Source organism: Phycodurus eques, chromosome 2 (assembly GCF_024500275.1).
Source record: "Phycodurus eques isolate BA_2022a chromosome 2, UOR_Pequ_1.1, whole genome shotgun sequence".
Lineage (NCBI taxonomy): Eukaryota > Metazoa > Chordata > Actinopteri > Syngnathiformes > Syngnathidae > Phycodurus > Phycodurus eques.
Window position 1 is genome coordinate 20,631,748 of NC_084526.1, and position 23,329 is coordinate 20,655,076.

General features: G+C 41.6%; 1 protein-coding gene across 1 annotated transcript in view; it reads right to left on the reverse strand.

Annotated features, from left to right (window-relative positions):
* Positions 1-943: 943 nt before the first annotated feature.
* LOC133397981 (leucine-rich repeat-containing protein 49-like) overlaps positions 944-23,329 on the reverse strand; it is a 35,334-nt gene continuing 12,948 nt past the window's right edge. Inside the window, exons 4-11 of the mRNA XM_061669491.1 lie at positions 21,330-21,413; positions 18,344-18,534; positions 17,935-18,030; positions 10,052-10,280; positions 9,795-9,980; positions 8,093-8,202; positions 5,494-5,647; positions 944-1,450 (exon numbers count right to left, since the gene is read on the reverse strand). Coding sequence (XP_061525475.1) covers positions 1,241-1,450; positions 5,494-5,647; positions 8,093-8,202; positions 9,795-9,980; positions 10,052-10,280; positions 17,935-18,030; positions 18,344-18,534; positions 21,330-21,413 — 1,260 coding nt within the window. The 3' untranslated portion in view covers positions 944-1,240. The remainder of the gene's footprint in view (positions 1,451-5,493; positions 5,648-8,092; positions 8,203-9,794; positions 9,981-10,051; positions 10,281-17,934; positions 18,031-18,343; positions 18,535-21,329; positions 21,414-23,329) is intronic.

Below are 23,329 nucleotides of genomic sequence, written 5' to 3' on the forward strand. Positions count from 1 at the left end.
TTAAGTCGAGATTTAAATATTTCTACTGAGGTAGCCACTGTAATTTCCGCAGAGTACTGGAGCCCGAATAGAAAATGCTCTGCACCCTGTACTTATTTTTAGCTTTCAGTCACCAAAAGACCAGCATGTTGCGAATGTAGATTTCGGGATTAACCATACCGTACCACTAAATCGGCAAGATACGAAGGTGCTAAGCCATGCATCTCAAGTGGACCTGGAGCAAATACAAGTTGGCCAGTATCAGAGTAATATGATGAAACGTTCTCGTCCTTATCGAAATATTCCTGCAGCGTTTTGTACTAACTGCAAGCTTTAATATTCTTGGTGTACATTTGAAAGGATATTGTTGAGTCAAATATAATGCATAGGTTTTTGCTGAGTCACTTTGGAAAATGGTACAAAACGCAAAAAGGTGTCCTTCAAAAAGGGCCTGTGTTTAGCAGGGCCAATATCAACATCCCAGTCTTTTTTTTTTTTTTTCTTTTTAAAGGCATGTATAGTTGGACGTCGTCGGCCTAACAGTGAAAGCTAATGTTATATATGTGGCGACATAGAGGCCCAAGTACAGGACTCCGCAATCCGCAAGTGACATTACAATACTCAAGAGGTCACATTGCCATGGATTACATGGTGCGTCCTTTGAGAGTTGAATTATCCATATATGGAAAGAATATTGAAAATATGAGACAATTTAAGTCATTGATGGTGCAGTGGTACACTCGCCTGACTTTGGTGCGGGCATCGTTGGTTCAGTTCCCACTCAGTGACGGTGTGAATGTGAGTGCGAAGGGATGTCCGTGTCTATATATGCCCTGCGACTGGCTGGCGACCAGTTGGCTGGCGACCTGACGGACTCATGGTACACTGCAGTTAAGTAATTAAACACCCGCAGAAAACAGTGTTAGGAGTAAAACACAATAAGGTGCCAAATGAGTGTGTTGATAGAGAATCTTTTAATACTAAGTGCAATACAATAGAGAAATCCAGTGTTTTTAAAACAAAGTCTTTGTTTTTGCCTTTCCGTCTTCTATCAGGCAGGACACATGGGAGATTAACATATGAGGTTTAAGACACAGCAAAGGTCATTCAAAACAGATTGTGGTCATTTCAAAGCTGTCCCAACTACATTCAATTAACAAGTCCTTAAAGTGGTCCATGTGGAGAAGGTGCTTGTGAAAACGTCCAGACGTGACTATGTGTGTGGTTACTGGTCAAGATGGCCATCGTGACCTGTCCTCATTCATTTGGACAGCTTAGCAAGGCTGGCTTGGCGGAAGGCCGCTAGGTCGCTCATCTCCAGCACACAGTCGCGCACCATCTCGGCGAACATAGCGGGCCACAAGTGGTGCAGGGCCTCGCCCTTCACGTTGGTCTCGGACGCCCGGCGCACCAGATCCTGTAAGTAGAGGTCCACTGTGGCGGCGCGCTCCGACGCCTCCGTGGTGCTCTCCTGTGACGCAGAACATCATTTTGAGTTTCTTATTTTGTTCCTTTCATGAAGAGAGCTGAGCAGTGGTTCTCAACTGTTCTCACGCTGGGACCAGCATTTTCCTACTGTTGCTAAATCACGATGCACTTTTACAGTCAAGTCAAGAATAATAAATACAATGTATTGTTCAAAAATGACCTTTAAAACATCCATCCATTTTCAACACCGCTTATTCTAGTTAGGGTCGCGGGAGCCTATCCCAGCTGACTTCGGGCGAAAGGCGGACTACACCCTGAACTGGTTGCCAGTCAGTCACGGGGCACATATAGACACGGACAACCATTCGCACCCACATTCACACCGTCACTGAGTGGGAACTGAACCCACGCTGCCTGCACCGAAGTCAGGCGAGTGTACCGCTACACCATCAGTGACGCCTTTAAAACATGTATGTCATATTTTTTAACAAACTTGCACACACGTTCAAAGTGCCTTTCAGATCACCTTATTAAGAAAGTGCAGATGAACATGACAACTGCATGTACAGATATATCTTGGCACGAATGTCTTCTTGAACTGCTCTAAGTGCTAGAGGGCTCTGCATCTTTTTGCACAATTTGTCAATATATATATATATACATGTACCGGCATTACCAGATAACTAGCAACCCTTTACTGCTCAGTGACTGTTTTTTTTGTCAATGTCTTTCTGTCTCCAAAGTGTTCTGTCAATTGACTGTCTGTTGTCGTACTAGAGCGGCTCCAACTACCGGAGACAAATTCCTTGTGTGTTTTGGACATACTTGGCAAATAAAGATGATTCTGATTCCGATTCTGATTTTTAGGAAGGTGCAAAATCAATGGTTTGCAGAGGTGGGAGCTAAAGAAGTACATGTACTTCGTTACTGTACTTCAGTAGATTTTTCAGGTATCTATACTTGAGTATTTATTTTCTGGTGACTTTTTACTTTTACCTTTTAAATGCAAGTGTCTGTATTTTGTACTCCTTACATTTTAAAAATGAGCTTGTTACTTTTAAAATCTTAAATTAGTGCGACATGACATAAAAGCAGAATGCCGAAAAACCACAAACGGGTCAAGATCATAGACATCGTACATACTGTATGAGACGTCTCCTTTTAGCTGCATGCCTTCTGCGATGCTAAGATAGTGGGGGGCAAAGTGTCAGCACATTCTATGTTCCTTGACGGTATGTTCGGAAACCAAGGTAACGTGGATGCCTGCACATTGTGCTGCATACGGCCGCACACGTCGTACAATCACAACAAGGGGACTCCGAACTGGGAATAACCTTTTATAGGTAAGAATATTTAGTTTTTTTGTGACAGCAATAAATGAACCACGTTAGTTTTTTAGAACGCTAACTTGTTGAAGTCTGGCTCACTGGCAATAAAATTATGTCACGTTTAAGCATTAACATAATATTGCAAAACACATTTATTTGCCGAGTGCCAAAACAAAACCATTAAAAAACCAACAACCTGAAAATAGCCGTATTTTGCTCATTTACGACTAGTTTCAGTCAATTCCCCCTGACCCCCACCCGCCTAGTTTGGCACTGGGCAAATAAATGTTTGAAACAAATACTAGCTTATTTTTATTTGTAACTATTTACGTTGTACTGTTTATAATTTCATTTGAATAGTACAAATAAATGCTCATCTTTTCATGAAGGAGAAATAATTTGTCTTAATAAAAATAAATCTAAATACTTATTTGATACAGTAGCAATGCCAACCCAAAAGCAGCCTACTTCCTACACCTCCTCCTTTTCAGATGATGATTTCATGCAATTTTTCACAGATTTTTTTTTTTAGCTCATTAGGAATGAGATCAAGGACACCGTGCCTCAAGCCCGGTGAAATTCTTCGATCACCGAGACTAATATGAGCACCATTGCGGATACCCATCCACCTATCCTCTCTCATTTTGAGGACACAAGTGTCGTTATTACAGGCCCAGCACTTTCTTGGGTTAGATTTGATCTCTTGAATGGGATGACCTAGCAGTATGTTTAAATCCCAATTCAAGACTTACTTCGACTTTTTGGCATTTAGTTAAAGCACATGTAGACCTGTTATACTGCCGCTTGTCCTATCTCTTTGCCCCTCGTCTCCTGCTAGGAGATGCTGAACAAATCTGCGGCTGTTGCTGTTTGGGTTCTGCACCGACCAACTCGGACAAGATCTGAGGGGGACCACTTCCCCCGGAGTCGTGGCCATGGAGGATTCTGCTCCGACCGACCGGGCCAGGTCCTGAGGCAGAACCACCGAAGGTATCTACCCTGTGACGCCTTTTCTCTTTAAAGGTTTATGGGTTATTTAGACCTCCATAGAGTGACTCTCTAACATGGACTTAGTATAAAACTATCAATTTCATTTCGAAAACCATTTTGGTTTTGTCATAGCAGTGTCCAGAAAAGGCCCCTCTGACAGCTACTTATGTTTGACCCAGGTTTGTATCCGCTTTGTCCATATTTGGCTAAGACCGCCCCCTTTCCTCTGACTGGTTACCTCCGTGCAGAAGACCCACTTGTGAGACCATACGTTTGTTATGTCGACAGCGTTGTCTCGGGAGCAGGAAGGGAAGGCTTTGCTAGTGACATAGATAAGCTTGAGAAATTCGAATGACCTGATTTCAAGCCTCTCCGAAGAAAAATGTCTGGAACTCAGGAATGTGTGGATGATTTTTCGCATTCACATTCACATTCACATTCATACCTACGGGCAATTTAGAGTCCTCAATTAACCTACCCTGCATGTTTTTGGGATGTGGGAGGAAACCCACGCAGGCACCGGGAGAACATGCAAACTCCACACAGGCGGGGCCGGGATTTGAACAACGGTCCTCAGAACTGTGAGGCAGATGTGCTAACCGGTCGCCCACCGTGCCGCTAGAAAAAGTTGGTTTGGCAAAATATGTCCCATTCAAACTGACTCCTATGCCATCTTAATGAACATTATACAGCATCTTGCCATCGTAATGAAGATTGTACAGCACCAGAATATGTGATAAATTTTGCCCACTCGACACCCATTGCAGCCTTGTCATCCTGGAAGTGGGATCCCCCTCGGATCTGTGGTCCCTTTTCAAGGTTTATTTTTTTCTTCAAATAGGGTTTTGAGTTTTTCCTTGTCCGATTGGGGGGTTTAGATTAGGGGATGTCGTCAATCATTGATAACTGTGGGCCTGTGTAGCCCTTTGAGACTCTTCCTTTCAATAAGGTCTATTCAAATAAACTTGATTGAGTTGTTTTTTTTGCATCAGCACTATTACATAAGGACTGAATACCAGTACTTTTGACATCTCTGACAGTTTGACTTCTTTTTGGGAAATGAAGGATCTTTCAATCTAAAAGTTGAATCAAGTTTGGGACCCGCACCAACATGGTGCTTCAACACGGCCCTATTGAAGGACCCGGATTTTGATTCTTTCATGAGGAAGGAATGGGATGAGTTTTTGAAATTCAAGGACTCCCCAACCATATCCCCATCTGTGTTTTGGGAAACCGGGAAAGCTGTATTGAGAGGTCGAATCATATCATAGTCTTCGTATATAAAAAAAGGCCAAGAATAAAAATTGGAAAATGGAATTGAGGAAAAAATTTTTAATACCTCACAGAAGAATATGCAATTAATCCGACAGATACGCTTAGAAACCAACCTTAGAAACCAACTAAGAAAGGAAAACCATTAATCAGATGCTATTTTATCAAAAAGAACAGATTTTCTACAACAGTTAAGATACACTAATTTTGAATACAGTAATAAATCAGGAAAATTCCTTGCTAACCAACTTCAGCGCAATAAAGAAAAGTCACGCCTTATGTGACGATGTATAGTTGCACCATTTATAAAATGTTGCATGTCAGTACCGTGAGTGTGAATGTTTTTTTGGTCCATATGTGCCCTGTGATTGGCTGGTGACCAGACCATTCTTGCTCCAATCATCTGGGAAAGGCTTCAGCTCACTCATGACCCAAATGAGGACAAGTGCTATAGAAACTGGATGGATGGATGGCATGTCCCAATACATTTGCTCACCTCCGGGCTGTCCATGCTGCCGTCCCGGCTGGGATAGTTGAAGAGCGCTCGGCTCAGGCCTTCGCCCACCAGCTTCCCGTTGTCCCGCAGCTCCTCCGGGCTGAGCCCCGTGCGCCGGCCGCGCCCCTCCAACAGGAACTGCAGCTGCCGCTTCCTTCGGGGGGTGAAAGATGAGACGGCGAAGAGCCAGAAAGTGAGTGATGTGCTCACCAAAAAAAAAAACCCTGCCTGTTTTTTTCTTAATATACAGGTTAAATTCTACAGATTTAATGAAAATTGAACTCTCAAAAACATTTTCCCTTTGGAAACTGGTACATGTGATCAGACAAAAAAAAGTCTTTAGACTATTTTTGAACACCCTGTTCCAAGTATGTGACAATTGTAAGTTTGTGATCACAAGGCAGCTCGGTGTTTTAGTGTCAGAGGGAGGAGAGCAGCAGACGTCGTATACTACATTCTTTGTCCGCCTTGTACAAAAAATGCATGTCTCCTTTAAATTGTGAGGAAAACACATACTATGCATCCTTTAAATGGATAAACAGTGCATATCCCTCCTTTAAAAGGTCAAAAATGCGTAGTTTAATATATTTTATATCCTTTTTTTTTTTTTTAAAAAGATGCCTATTTCCTTTATATTGAGAAGAAAATGCATAATGTGCCTGCCTCCTTTACAGTGGGAGGAAAAAGTATGTTAACCCTTTAGAATTTCTTACATTTCTGCATAAATTGGTCATAAAATATGGTCTGATCTTAATAAACAAAGAGAGCCTGCTTAAACTAATACCACAGAACATCTCTAGTAGTGCATATAGACTACTCTCTAAAAGTATTGGAACAACGAGGCCAATTCCTTTATGTCTGGTGGAGACTAAATACATTTGGATTTGACATCAAAAGATGAATAAGAGATGAAGAGTTCAGCTTGTATTTCCTGCTATTAACCTCTGAATCGGATACATGACTTGGAAGATAGCACCTTCTGTCTGGATGGTGGACCCACCTATTTTTTTATGAGAATTGTCCCCCATGGCTCTGTCCTTGGTCTGATTCCATTCTTAATCTACAACGTACTGTAAATTGGGGTGTGGTGGTGGGTCTCCTTTAAGTTTTGGGGGGAAATGGATAATGTCTACTTTGAATTTGGGGAAAATACAATGTGTTGCCTTTAAATTGTGAAAAAGTTTATTGTAATAGATTAAGGAGGTTATGACTGGGCACAGATACATGGGAACTTAAGTTGCACATTAAAAGGAAAATTACCTCTGACTGACTGCAGCGAGATTGTCTGGACATGATATAAATTTTTCCAGTTTAATTACTAAGGAGGCTACGTTGCTATTTACGGTTCAGCCTGAGTGCACGCTCGAGGACAGAATTTGAGTATGAAAGGGAAAAAAGTTGAATGTGTGTGTGTGTGTGTGTGTGTGTCACGGTGCCAAGTACCCACCCTGATACAAACAAACGCACGGTAGTCAAGCACGCACATGCCCGTGAGGGCTTCCACGTCCTTTGCATACTTGCTGTCAGTGGTGGCAAGTATCACAGTACAAATACTTTGTAGTTGCATTTAAGTAGATTTTTCAGGTATGTTTTTTACTGGAGTATTCCTTTTTCTGACTTTACTCCTGACATTTGATAACAGATAACTGTACTTTCTACTCCCTTGTCAAAATAGGCTTATTCATTTTCAACCTCTGCAGATGCTGACGTGACGGCAAATAGCGTAAATAGAGAGAGGTAATGTCAACAGTGGTTAAGAACCTAATTGAGTGAAATCTTGGGGAATAATAAGTTCTTAATTGATATGGGGTTTTATTTTGCTCATGCAGGACCTATTGTCCCTCCAGTCCGGATCATCTTGAATTTAGCTTGCAGCAAAGCTGTGTCCAGTGATTTTTCTTCTTCTTCTCAGTATGAGCACTTAGGATATTAATCAAGGACAGAGCCTATTTTGTGTGCAGAAAAGTTTGTTTTTCCTTCAGTTGTGGCAAGTTATCAAAATGAGTATTGGAGATAACTGCAAGAAAACAAATTATTGTAATAACTTTTCACTTTTACTTAAAGGGATCGAGACCTGTGGCGAATAATGAAAATCTGCGAGTCATTGACGGCTCTCCTAAAAAGGTTTATCGTTGCCTTTATATAATAATAACAACATTAATAATAACCTTTATTTGATGTCACAAGATGGCAGGACAGTGCTACTTTTCTAATACACAGTCCTACTGCCAAACTAAATGAAGCGCCTCCTCTCATTTCAACATAGTTCTTTGGCACCATGATGCCACAAGATTGCGCTAAATTAATACTTTTAAATTACACGTAACTTTGGCCTCAGCACAAAAACAGCAAATAGGTGAGTTTTTCAGTGAAAATCGAAGGCGAGGTTAGTCCCCAAAAATCAACGAATATGTGAATTCACGAATGCCAAATCCCGAACATGTGGGAGAACACTGTCTATACATTTCATAGTCTGTGCTTTTTCACTTTTACTAGTAACTAAAAGTGTTACTAATGTTAGCAGAGTGACTTTTGCCACCTGCCCTTGCTGTTAGGTAGCAGTTAATGTAATGTAATGTTCTGTGCCTGGGCACTTCACCTGGACTCCTCCAGCAGCAGGAGGAGGCGGCAGCGCGGTGTCTCGGTGGCCGCCACGTGGCCCAGTGTCCCAAAGACCCGCTCGGCGGCAATGACGTCATTCATGGTGACCTGGCGAGGGAAGTGAACACACATACACACATATATACTAATACAACAGACAGAAACATACACGGTAACATCACATCAAGAGGGAAATCTATATGCTTAACATTATATGGACGAACACCTGCACAAGCCAGTGAGCTCCAGTACAATATAAGCAAATGTTTTAATTTATGATACTTTTATAAACCCACAACGGAGCAACATCTGAAACAAATTAAAGGTACAACAATTAATCGATTTATCCACACCTAATTGATTATCAAATTAATCAACAACTATTTTGATAATCGATTAATCGTTTAGAGACCTTGCCTAAATTAAAATTTCAACCTCTTAACAATAAATATTCTCAGATTTCTGTAGTCCTCCATTAAAGCAGACTGATTATTTTTGTGTAATCAAAATAAGACATTTGGAAACATCTGCTTTTACTTTGGAAAACAATGAGAAACAGTGTTGCTTATTTTCAGAATCATAATCAATGTATCTTCATTTTCTGCACTGTCAATTTGAAATAATGTCCTCCTTTCTTTTTTCTCAGGGTCGCGGGCTGCTGGAGCCTATTCCAGCTATCTCCGGGCGGGAGGCGTGGTACACCCTGAACCGGTCGCCAGCCAATCGCAGGGCACAGAGAAACAAACAACCATTCGTACTCACATACACACCTACGGGCAATTTAGAGTCCTCGATCAAGTTACCACGCATGTTTTTGGGACGTGGGAGGAAGGAAAAACCACCCAGGCGTGGGGAGAACATGGAAACTCCACACAGGCGGGGTTCCCCAGAACTGGTGCTAGCCAGTCGCCCACCGCTTTGTTGATCTTTTATTGTTTAAATACACGTTTAACCATCCTGTTCGTGGATGGTCAGAATCAGAATCATCTTTATTTGCCAAGTATGTCCAAAAAACACACAAGGAATTTGTCTCCGGTAATTGTAGCCGCTCTAGTACGACAACAGACAGTCAATTGACAGAGAACATTTTTGAGACATAAATACATTGACAAAAACAGTCACTGAGCAATAAAGGGTTGCTAGTTATCTGGTAATGCCGGTAAAAGATTTGTTTGTTTTTTTTGACAATTGTGCAAAAAGATGCAGAGTCCTTTAGCACTTAGAGAGATTCTATGGCTTGTTCTCCATAAGACTGTTTAGTAGAAAGTAAAATAAAACAAAAATATTAATTAAAAAAAGGAACAAAAGAAAACTTTTTGGGTAAATTATTACATGAAAACAAACTAAATAAAATAAAACGCATCCAAAATGTGGTCTATTCCCATCATTTTCCTGTAACGCAATTCTGCATAAGCTGTAGACTATAAAGTAAAGCAATAAAATCAAATAAAACAAAACAAAGGTCTTCGAAAGATATTTATGTTAGATTTTTTGACACTCTGTGACATTAATGTAAAATTTTAAGTGTTTCTGAGAGTGTCAAGCCAAACAAATCAAGAACACTATTTGGTACTGGGCAAATCAAATCAAATGAAATTGAATCAAATTTGTTTTTTTAAGGATTTTTAAAAAAAATATCTGTGTCGTATTGGATCTCACTAGCGGCATGGTGTACATAATGTTCCGCAGTGTGGACTGACCTCCTGGCCGTTGATTCTCTGCAGGTTAAAGTGGTGTAGGCGGTAGATGACAAAGGAGCGCCACAGTGCCAGGCCCACCACCGGGTTGCCCTGCGGGTGGACGGTCAGCTGATCCAGACGCCGAACCTGAGCAAGGGCGGCCAGCTGCGGCAGGCGGCTGATGTTGGCTTCCAGGAAAATTAGATGCTGTACATAAAAATGACATGTTGCATATTCTGTGTTGCATAATTATTCAAAATTTAATCCTCTGTTCTCACCACCAGATTGGGGAACTTGACCCTGATCCTCGGCAGCATCGGTACAATGGCGTCAAAGTGGATGTAGCGGAAGGCGATAACGGTGACTGCACCAGCCGTCTGCACCCCCCACCCCCTCTCCAGTGCGTCCAGGGCGCCGAGGCCGAACAAGCGCAGGGTGTCGCCATCCAGCTCAGCCAGATGACTCTCGGACAGCGACAGGCTCGTCACGCTCCCTGCCTCCGTGAGCCTGAAACGTACAAAAAGCACATGAATTGACATTTATTCCAATTCAACACGACAAAGTTTCAACAAAGTTTCTGACTGTGTGAACCATGTGGAAACGTTCTGAATGAAGCAAAGAAAAACAATAAAATAAGCAGTTACAATTCGAATCCAGTTCCATCACTGGAAAGAAGAAAAAAAGCAATAAAACAAATACAACAAATAACAAACTAAAATCAGAGTTTTTTCTCTTATAATTATAAATGTTCTGTAAAAAGGTAAACAAAGCAAAGCTAACATTGGAAAATCAAATGAAATAAAAAATGTAAATTAAATAAAATGTTGTCTTTTACCAGCTTTTTCAAATATTTCTGGTCTGTATGAACCACAGAAAATGAAAAATAAAAATACTATATCAATATGTATATATATATATATATACCAGTGTGTGTGTGTGTGTGCAGTGGGTACGGAAAGTATTCAGACTTTCCGGACCCGCGGTATTTTTCACTCTTTGTTGTATATATACTCTTTGTTATATTGCAGCCATTTGCTAAAATCATTTAAGTTAAGTTTTTCAATGTTTTTCAATATATATATATATATATATATATATATATATATATATATATATATATACACACACACACACACACACACACACACACACACACACACACACACACACACATATACACACACACACACACACAGTGGGTACGGAAAGTATTCAGACTTTCCGGACCCACTGTATTTTTCACTCTTTGTTATATATATACTCGTTGTTATATTGCAGCCATTTGCTAAAATCATTTAAGTTAAGTTTTTCAATGTACACACAGCACCCCATATTGACAGAAAAACATCTGGAATTGTTGAAATTTCTGCAGATTTATTAAAAAAGAAAAACTGAAATATCACACATCCATAAGTATTCAGATCCTTTGCTGTGACACTCATATATTTGACTCAGGTGCTGTCCATTTCTTCTGACCATCCTTGAGATGGTCCTACACCTTCATTGGAGTCCAGCTGTGTTTGATTATACTGATTGGACTTGATTAGGAAAGCCACACACCTGTCGAAAGAAGACCTTACAGCTCACAGTGCATGTCAGAGCAAATGAGAATCATGAGGTCAAAGGAACTGCCTGAAGAGCTCAGAGTCAGAATTGTGGCAAGGCACAGATCTGGTCCGACTGCACTTAAGGTTCCTAAGATCACAGTGGCCTCCATTATCCTTAAATGGAAGACGTTTGGGAGGACCAGAACTCTTCCGAGAGCTAGGTGTCCGGCCAAACTGAGTAATCTGGGGAAAAGAGCTTTGGTGAGAGAGGAAAAGAACAACCCAAAGTTCACTGTGGCTGAGCTCCAGAGATGCAGTCGGGACATGGGAAAAAGTTCTAGAAAGTCAACCATCACTGCAGCCCTCCACCAGTCGGGGCTTTATGGCAGAGTGGCCCGATGGAAGCCTCTCCTCAGTGCAAGACACATGAAAGCCCGCATGGAGTTTGCTAAAAAAACAAAAAAAACACCCGAAGGACTCAAAGATGGTGAGAAATAAGGTTCTCTGGTCTGATCAGACCATGATAGAACTTTTTGGCCTTAACTCTAAGCGGTGTTTCTGGAGAAAACCAGGCACTGCTCATCACCTGTCCAATGCAGTCCCAATCATGCTGTGGGGATGTTTTTCAGCTGCAGGGACAGGACAAATGGGTGCAATCAAAGGAAAGATGAATACGGCCAAGTACAGGGATATCCTGGATGAAAAGTGCTCAGGACCTCAGACTGGGCCGAAGGATCACCTTCCAACAAGACAAGGACCCTAAGCACACAGCTAAAATACCGAAGGAGTGGCTTCAGAACAACTCCGTGACTGTTCTTGAATGCCACAGCCAGAGCCCTGACTTAAAACCAATTGAGCATCTCTGGAGAGACCTGAAAATGGCTGTCCACCAACGTTCACCATCCAACCTGACAGAACTGGAGAGGATCTGCAAGGAGGAATGGCAGATGATCCCCAAATCCAGGTGTGAAAAACTTGTTGCATCATTCCCAAAAAGACTCATGGCTGTATCAGCTCAAAAGGGTGCTTCTACTAAATACTGAGCAAAGGGTCTGAAGACTTATGGCTGTGTGATATTTCTTCTTTTTTTTTTTTTAAATAAATCTGCAAAAATGTCAACAATTCACTTTTTTTCTGTCAATATGGGGTGCTGTGTGTAAATTAATGAGGACAAAAAATTAACTTAAATGATTTTAGCAAATGGCTGCAATGTAACAAAGAGTGAAAAATTTAAGGACGTCTGAATATTTTCCATACCCACTGTGTGTGTATGTACATATATATATATCCATCAATCCATCCATTTTCTGAGCCGCTTCTCCTCACTAGGGACGCGGGCGTGCTGGAGCCTATCCCAGCTATCATCGGGCAGGAGGCGGGGTACACGCTGAACTGGTTGCCAGCCAATCGCAGGGCACATACAAACAAACAACCATTCGCATCTACGGGCAATTTACAGTTGTCAATTAACCTACCATGCATGTTGTTGGGATGTGGGAGGAAACCGGAGTGCCCGGAGAAAACCCACGCAGGCACTGGGAGAACATGCAAACTCAACACAGGCGGGGCCAGGGATTGAACCCCGGTCCTCAGAACTGTGAGGCAATAATATTAAATATTCAAACCTAATTTAAAAAAGAAAGTTTTGTTATTGTTATTTTTTTTAATACAGCACTACTACAACACAAGCTTTTGGAAGCAGAATCATAGATGGAACAGAGCTGGAACGCCACCTCTGTCGGAGTCTTCCACACAAGGGGTGTAAAGATTAAGACCTGACACACACTGCCCTGTTTTATCGAAATCAATTGTAGCTGTCCGACAAGCATTTTATATGTCACACCAGAGGCCGCGCTGACATCTTCTTATTATCTGTTGGCAGGATGACGCGTCGTTGTGTGAAGCGTGTACAGTTGCGGCAATATTCTTTGGAGCCGGTGGTTAAAATTCCAGGGTCCGACATTAACGGTGGCCCAGTGGCCTGGTTAAGCTTGGGGCTTGAAACCTTGCCAACTCTCTGTTTATATGTGTCATGCATAGCAGAAGTGGCGTCTTGCCATCCGTAATGCGGCACATCAGTGGGAGGGCATTGTCGACGTCTGCATGGAGCTGCTGCCACCGTCAGCAACAACAAACAGCACCAAAGAAGAAATCAACCCAGAGAACAGCCCCTATACATACATCTAGGAAATCACAATATGAGGTGCTACAATCTATGGACACAAGTATTGGGACACACCATTAAAGGGGAAATATTTTGTAAAAAGTGACACTTTTTTTGAATTGTTGGCTCCAGATAGCTCTCTGGAGTGCCTGCCCTAGTTGCCAAAATGTATCTGTGAGCTAGCTGTGTTGAATTTTGCTGGATCATGACAACACAATTGGGCCAATTTACATAATATTGCTCCCACACCGCGTTTCTCTGCCTAAGACTTAGAAGCTAGGCTGGGCAAAGGTCCACCATTTTCAAGTGTTGGCTGGAAAACACTGAAACACTATGTGATGCCAAAGTCAAAAGCTAAGCAGAGTTGCATTGAGTTTGTTGGAAACTCAGATACTTCAATGTTTGTCGACGAGGGGGCTCAAGTGTATTTGTGTTTGGTGATGTCTCTGCTGCATGCACCACGTGCACAGATCCACATACTAATGGACAAAGCGGTTTGTTAATGAAGTGCTGCCTCCACCAGTGAAAATACAATCAAATCTCTATGGGCACTCGTTTTTTTGGGGGTCACAATCTGGGCTAGTTGTAGCCGCAAGCTTAGCCCTAGGTCTGCCCCCAGCTGCCATAGTAACAAAAGCTGCACTCAGCATTAGCGTGGAGGAGTCGGTGAGCAGTGGCTTTTAACATGAGACAGAAACAAATGAGTAATTCCAATTAAAGTGTTACATGCCTGAGGTTTCCTTTAAACTGTGAGGGGGGGGGGGGAATGCATATATCTCCTTTAAATTGTGAAATGTATTACACATCACATTTTAATTTTAGAGAAAAATGCAGAATGTCTTCTTTAACTCAATTAATCGCTTCCATATCGTGTTGTAGTGTGGTGTTATTGTGAACAGTAGTGCATAATAGTAAGTTTTGTACAAGTGCGGTCTTGCTTGTGTGTTTCTGTTCACATATTTCAAATAATAAGGGATGCAACATCAACAAGCACACACAAAACAGCCCACCCAATTACACTCTGCAGGAAGTCATAAAAAGACAGCAGGGAACGTCGCACTTAGATCAACCTACCGTTGAGAGAACATGTCACTGTTACACTTTGGATGAAAATCAATTAAAGTCCATCATCATCACACTTAATCCCACAGGAGATCATCTGGCAATTTAAACCCTCTCTAAAACGTGTACACTTGGGTTCTTTAATACTCGCATTAGTGCTGATACAACAGCATTACAAAGTGCCATTTGCCATTTAACCATGTTAAAAACTGACACACGTGTCAGATATAGCTATTAGGCTACTTCCGATAGCTTTAGCGGAATCCTTTAGCTTTGTCTTTGCTTTTTTCTCTTGCAGTAATGGCAAAGACGACCTTGTGAAAATTACAATAGAACCAAAAATGAAACTTGGTACAGTGGTACACGATCCTGGCTACTGGTTATAATATGGCTAATAAAAAGAAAGTAGAGTATAGAAAAAGTCTATGCACACGCCATTAAAGGCTGAAAGAGAATTGATTTAAATATACAGTGGAAGACTAATTTTATGTGTGTATGTATGACAGTTAAAAGTGTTACCTAAAATTTCTCACTGTACTTTCTTCAAAGTTTTCAAAGGCTTTATGACGGCCACAGTTTTGACTTTGGAACACGTTTTTATTGAATTTTCCTGTGGAAAAAAACTGTATTTTCTAACTTCTAAGACAGTTGAAAATGTAACAGAACGTTATTTGAAATAGATATTAGGTACCAGTTTGCAATTTACTAGAGGACACACCCACACAAACCCACCCACAGCAGATCCAGATGTCCCCCTGGCTGGATGAGTTGCCGGGAATCGGTTTCTATCACGGAGGGTGACAACCATGTGCCCTCTGTGGCGTACTTCCTGGGAATTCCCACGGAGACGATATGTGATGTCGTGCGAGACATCAACAACCAGGAGACAATTTCATCCGTTATCCGGGGGAGCTATTGCTGTTTGTTTGTGTTTGCGTGCGTGGAAATGACGGTTTCACCTTTCTAAAACGCTAATGAATGACACGCTCGGCCTGAGGGGGAAGATAAAATATAGCTTTGAGGACATACAATTGAAGAAAAGGTGACACCAGGGCCAGCTCATGGGAGAGATTTATCACTATTGCCTTTCAGGGCCATTTTTTCTGTCCCAGTGCCATGTTTGAAACTCTTAATGATATTTTGCATGCCTCCTCGTAACTCATCCTCTTTGCATCAGAGCTTACACAAGACCGTCGATGCAGAAGACTGATGGGAACAGGATGCGTGCATCCGTGATTGATGTTTGCATATACTGGATCTGTAAATCGAACACACTTTCATATTTCTAGAATTAAAAAAAATAATTATAAAACATTTCAATTGAATACAAATTAGATTAAGTGATGGTCAAAGTTTCTCTTACTTTGGCTTTCCTAACATGCTTTTATATTTGAATAATAATGTTGATAATGATAATAAAAAACAAAATACAAATAATTAAAATATAATTAAATCAGCGGTACGGTGGACAACTGGTTAGAGCGTCTGCCTCACAGTTCTGAGGACCGGGGTTCAATGTGTGGAGTTTGCATGTTCTCACCATGCCTGCGTGGGTTTTCTCCGGGCACTCCGGTTTCCTCCCGCATCCCAAAAAAAACAAAACATGCATGGTAGGTTAATTGAAGACTCTAAATTGCCCGTAGGTGTGAATGTGAGTGTGAATGGTTGTTTGTTTATATATGCCCTGCGATTGGCTGGCAACCAGTTCAGGGTGTACCCTGCGTCCTGCCCGTTGAAAGCTGGGATGCGCTCCAGAGCTCCCGCGACCCTTGTGAGCGGCTCAGAAAATGGATGGATGGATGGATAATTAAATCACGGTGGGCGACTGGTTAGTACATCTGCCTCACAGTTCTGAGGACTCGGGTTCAAATCCGGCCTCACCTGTGCAGAGTTTGCCCCCGTGTGGGTTTTCTCCCACGTCCCAAAAACATGCATGGTAGGTTACCGAAATTTCTCGTGTATAATGCGCACCCATGTATAATATGCACCCCCAAAGTTGACCTCAAAATTCTGGAAAACCCTTCTATATAAATCAATAAGTCAATATTCTACTGTATAATGCATTTTTACAATGCATGATTTTCCTTCCACCCGTATAATCAAAACATGAAGTATTATCTGTAGTTTGTTAGTTTTTTCAGAGAATTATTTTTAAGTTAAGCACTTTATTTGAACACGTAATACTTTATTTACTTGCTCTTATTTTGAAATTCATAGCCCTACTTTTATTTAGTAAATGAGAAAACACAACTGTGTGTTTTTCTTATGTTTGATTACCCAGGCAGAATTTGTAAATTGGGTACAATTCTTTCAAGAAAACATGAAGTGCCAGGCAAAACACATTTAATTTATTCAAATCAAACTGTCAAGCATTTCAGAAAAGCATTATCATTAAACAAAACATAGCCATAAAGAAATTATTGATGGTTGTTGCTCAGTCATCAGTCGTATTTAAAAAAATAATCCATCCATCCATATTTCACAAATTCTGCCAGGGTATGTCAATTTATGAGCCCAACTGTACATATATGCAGTCATATGTACGTACCCATGTCATATTGGAATCAAAGTGTAGGCTCCACTTTTTTCATAACCTCTAGGTGTTCATAACCCCTTGTATAAAGCGCACTATTGACTTTTTACAATTTTTGGGGGAAAAAATATGCTATAAATTACGGTAATTGAAGACAATAAATTGCTCGTAGGTGTGAAAGTGAGTGCGAATGGTTGTTTGTTTATATGTGCTCTGCGATTGGTTGGCGACCGGTTCAGGGTGTACTCCGCCTCTCGCTGGGATAGGCTCCAGCACGCCCATGACCCTAATGAGGATAAGAAGTACGGAAAATGAATGAATGAAAAAAATAATGAGGACAAAATGGGCATCCTGATTTTAAATGCTCAAGTCTGGTCTTTGGGTCTTCTAACAAACATTAATATTTCTGGAATGATTATTAATTCATTCATCTTCCGTACCGCTTATCCTCACTAGGGTCATGGGTGTGCTGGAGCCTATCCCAGCTGACTCTGGGCGAGAGGCGGGGTACAACCTGAACTGGTCGCCACCCAATCACAGGGCACATATAAACATACAACCATTGGCACTCACATTCGGACCTATGGGCAATTTAGAGTCTTCAACTAACCTACCATGCATGTTTTTGGGATGTTGGGACGTTGGGATGATACCTGGAGAAAACCCACATAGGCATGGGGAGAACATGCAAACTCTACACTGGCGGGGCTGGATTTGAACCCTGGTCCTCAGAACTGTGAGGCACATGTGCTAACCAGTCGGCCTTGGTGCCGCCTCTGGAATGATTAAAAAAATGATAAAATGACACAAATTTAAATCAAATCATGATTTAAAAGAAGTGAAAGTTTGCCTTACTTTGGATCTCGAGGGCTGTTTGGACGGCTGTTGGTGCGGAACCGGCTATCCGGTCCACTTGTCACTCGTTCTGGTCCAAATCCCGGACTGACCCGTCTAATGTAGGGCATCAGACAAACTCGTTATTTCATATGAAGTGGGGGAAACACAAGTGTGTAAAGTTAAATCAATCCATATGCAGAAACTTGTGTTTTGTACTCTTCTCTATACCAACATCAGAGTAGTAATGAGTGAGGATAAGCATATGACTGAATTTCCCTGCTTGACTGAAGACAAAATGAATGGTCCATTAATCAATTATTGCAATTTTAGGTTCCACAGAAAAAAACCTCAAATAGGTACATTCATGAATAGGGAACCATAAAATGGCGGGGGTTCTCTATTTTCCGTATTGCTGCCTCAGACCCACCGTGGCTCGTCCGGCGAAGGCTCCTGAGCCAGGCCGTTGGTCTGTGTGGGGCAGTGGGCAGGGCTGTTCTCTGGGCTGACTTCTTCTTTGGCGCTGTTTGTTGTTGATGACGGCGGCAGCAGCTCCATGCTGGCGGCGACAACGCCCTCCCACTGATGTGCCGCATTACGGATGGCAAGACGCCGCTTCTCCTATGCATGACACAAATAGAAAGAGAGTTGGCAAGGTTTCAAGTGCCAGTTGCCCCAAGCTTAATCACAAAGGACATTCAGCTGTCTGTCTTAGATCTCAGTCAAAAGCTACCTAATAGCTTCTGCACACTGTAAATTCACCTCTGTGACAGCCTTACACAATAGTGTTTCACATACAGTATTAACAAACTCCCGTGTGGAATGTACCACTCCCCCGCTGACAAGGTTAGTCGTTAGAGTAAATCCGGGCGAATCATGTGTATTCTTGACAGTGGCTGCAGTGAAGCATTTAAAGTGACACAACGGCTGGATGGATGGATGGACAGATGGACAGATGGATGCATGAATTATAGAAACTTTCTGGATGGATGGATGATAAATTAAGTTTGGATGAATTGATAAAGATTGGATGGATGGAAGAAAGGATAAGGTTTGATGGATGGATGGATGGCTGCAAGGTTGACACTGGGTCATGAAACCTCTTAGCCAATGTGGCTGAACAGTATAAAATTTCCTCGCCACACTTGTGTTTATTTAGCCATAACATCATGTGTTTATGTGATGAAAACCTTAGCCCTTAGCCAGTCCTCGTCACTGGGAACCAAACCGATAAGCTTTAATGATGTAGGCCCAATTAAAACTACTTCGTCACCAATCAGGAGTAGGGCTGAACGACTTGGGAAAATACCAAGGTTTTTTTTTCCTTCTTTACAATAAATATTGCAATTGCGATTTAGCATGCGACTTTTCATGAAGAAGTTTGTTATCTTCAGCATTATTCACTAATCACAATAAATTAATTATTTTATAGTGTGACCAACACAACACTGGATATAGCCAACAAATAAACGTTATCCTAAATATAATATAGAGTATATAATAATAATAAACTATTTCCTGTAGGCCAGGCCTATATGTTATGAAATGAAAAAAAAAGTTTATTTTACTATTGAACTGTAAAAAGAAAAACCTTCCATCACAGTAGAATATTTACTTATTGATTTAAGTTCTCTGCGACCCTAGTGAGGATAAGAAGTTGAAGATGAATGAATGAATGATTTAACTTCATGCCTTGCAAAAATGTAATACTGTGTAATGATGCTCTTGTCAGTAGCACTGCTGTCAGTGTCAGCCGAGTATAGAGATAAAGTGGAGAGTGACTCGTGTGATACTTTTCATCACCAAGATGTAATCATAAACGTGCTAAAAGCATATTTTGTTAGTGTTTTTCCAAAGAATTATTCTGAAGTTAAGCACTTTATTTGAACATGTAATATTTCTTTAATTTACTTACTCATGTTTTGAAATTCACAGCCCTACTTTTATTTAGTAAATTATAAAACACACAGTTGTGCTCATGTTTGATTACCCAGGCAGAATTTGTAAAATGGCTACAAATTCTTTAAAGAAAACATGAAGGACCAGGCGAAACACATTTCATTTTACTATAATGGGATTCAAATTAAACGGTCAAGCATTACAGAAAAGCATTATAATTAAACAAAACATAACCATCAAGAAATTAATGATGGTTGTTGTTCAGTCATCATTCCTTCCTCTTCCGTTCCGCTTATCCTCACGGGTGTGCAGTCATATTTAAAAAAAACAAATATTTCAAAAATTCTGCCAGGGTATGTATAAGCACAACTATACATACATGCAGTCATATGTACCCCTGTCATATTGGAATGAAAGTGTACGCTACACTTTTTTTTATAACCACTAGGTGGCGGTGGCATTTTGGAATGAAAGTGTACAGCATTTTCATAACCTCTAGATGGCGGCACACATTTATAAAATGTGAAAGTTTTTATTCCATTTGCCTCTATACCTATGTATAGTGCGCACTATTGACTTTTGACAATTTAGTTTTTGGGGGGGGGGGAATGCACATTATACACGAGAAATTACGCTAAATGTTAATCAACGCTCTTATTAATTAAAATAAAAGTGTTGAGATGATTCACTTGTTATTTGATAATCCACAAGAACGATCTTAAGGACTTTATATAGAATCTCAATTTCAAACTTTTTAGGTAAAGATAAGCATTACATTCTAAATATTTAAATATTAGTAGACTAACTTTAGTTGTCAGACAATTGTAACAGATTTCAAAAGCACGACAAAGTGGTCTAAATTACTTGGAGGGCATGACTTGCCTTGAGCCTCCAAATGACTAGCTAGTTATGCCCTGGTTCGAGCCAGCGCTGCCACCGCTCAACATGACAGCCAAAGTGGCATTAGCGGCTCGTGCATAGATGACGAAGGCAGCTAGCTAGCTGTGAGAACTAATGTGAATTGCAGGACGCATTGACCATCAAAACTTCAAACGTACGTTGCGCTAATAAATATGCGTGCTTCAGTTCGGCGACAAGTGACAACAGGTCTTGTCTTCCCCAATGTGCCACTCCCTGCAGCTGGGAAATCCTGTGAGCCTGAATGCTTAGCTTGCAGCGGCGTGACAGCGGATTGAAGCATTTTACGAAGTGTGGGGGGGGGGGAAACTAAACCAGTAACAGCGTTCACAAAAGGCAGAATGAGGAAGGGATAGATACATGCATAGAAAAGGATTGGTGGTCGATGGCTTGTTAGAAAAGGTTGATGGATAGATAACAGAAGGATGATGGATGAGTGATGGATAAGTTTTGGGTAGACTGATACAGAGATGGATAGAAAAGTTTTGGATGGCTGGATAGATAAAATAGTTGGCTAGACAGACTGATCCTAGAACAGATTATTTCGGTTTTCATTGTTTCCTATGGGGATTTTAGTTTAACTGTATTTTAAGAGGTACCTTGTGAATGGTCTGCTTGTGACTCTCCTTCTTCTTCTCCTCCTCTTTCCGGGCCTGCACACCAGCCATGCGCCGATCCTCGTCCTTTAAAAAAAAATAATAATAACGGCAGCAAGGTCAGGAGTCTTCCTTGCTTGCAAAATCTAAATTATACAGCAGATTAAAGAACCACAAAAAAAGAGATGTTGCTGCTGAGTTGGGTCAGTCAGAATTGGACCACATGCTGCAGTAGGAGAGAGGCTCTGACACCAGCCAGCCATCATCATCATCATCATCATCACAGGATTATTGGTCTAGATTTTCAGTCTGGGATTAACGCAGCCCAGTTGTTGAGGATAGCCAAGGCACCCAGAATGCAATGCTGCTGAGCTGTGACAGCCTGTGACAGCCTGAGACGACACGGTGTCAAGGGGGTGGATCTCTGCCAGTCAGGCACTATTAAGATATGAGGCTGCCACCCTGCTTCACAAAAGAAAAAGAAAAGCAAGCCTGTAGGTTGTTTTGTGACATTGATCAATATATTATTGATTTCAGAGGAAGCAATTTTGTAACACAAACAATACTGTCCAATACTGGTAACCCCCCTGGGTACTTTCTGCCTGTGTCTCATTTTAGGGTGCATGGACTGCCTCCTGGCGGCACGGTGGCCGACTGGTTAGAGCGTCAGCCTCACAGTTCTGAGGACCAGGGTTCAATCCCCAGCCCCGCCTGTGTGGAGTTAAGGTGTTAATGCGAGTGCGAATGGTTGTTTGTTTGTATGTGCCCTGCTATTGGCTGGCAACCAGTGTAGGGTGTACTCTGCCTCCTGCCCGATGATAGCTGGGATAGGCTCCAGCGATAAGCGACTCAGAAAATGGATGGATGTCTTTATGTCTCAAAAGTGTTCTCTGTCAATTGACTGTCTGTTGTCGTACGAGAGCGGCTCCCAGAGTGGCTATTTAGATATAGGACGCGGTCCACCCTCACAGATCTTCATTTAAAGTCCCAATTAAGTAATTTTCCTGTTTTGTTTCTCAAGACATTAAATATGTTTGACGATAAGTGCTAAAAACCTAAGAATACTGACAACAATATAGTACTGAATTGTTGAGCTTTTAGCTTAAAACCTTTTCACCATCTCAGCTGGCCGGTTTTATGGGGCGGGGCTAAAAACTACCCCTGTGACTGAAAGCAGGCCGGGGCATATACTTTCTGGCATGAGTCCCTTCCCCCACTATATAAACTCAAAACACACTTATTCCAGGCAGTGGCTATTTGGCAGAATTGCCAGTACAGCGTGTAGTTAGTCATCAAACTATGCCCACGACTCAAAAAAATATGTCTTGCCTGAACTGTACTGTGTTGTGTGATATTTGGGCTACAATGTCTCTGCCGTATGACCCCATGCGTGTTGCGTAGCGAGGACTGCCGCCCCATGCCCCCTTGCCAGCTTTCCAGCTGTTAAAGTAGCCGCCAGAGTTCCAGCACAACGTCTTTAGGGTCATCAGCCTCGGCTGTTGGCCGTGACGTCATGGGGCGAAGGGGAGGTGGGGGTTTATCCAGACGGACCGCTATGCATCACACTGCTATGACCCCATATGATGCACTCTTCGGTGACCACATCAGCACAATTAACGGCCCGCTGAATTTCAACGGAGGAAAAGCAAAGGAAATTTTCTTGGCAGCATGGCTGTGCGTCATTACACTGGGGCTCAGAGGCTGCCACTCTGCAGCCCGTGAGAGCGTGTGCAAAGTGCGTCACTGGGTATTCTCAATGAAATGCGTGCCTTTTCTTGAGAAGACACATATTTGATTGACAGCTGAAAGTTCTGGGGTGGCTGAGTTTTCAGAGCATTCAGCGACACGCTCAGAGGGTCAGAAAGCTGAGAGAAAGCTCAATTCTTGACCTTATTGAAGCCTGATTTCACATGCGATTTTTTTTATTCATTCAAATTTGTACAACTTGTTAACATTACTCTTCTCTGTGGTGTGCCAAATTTACAAACCATTTTTTTGGTGAC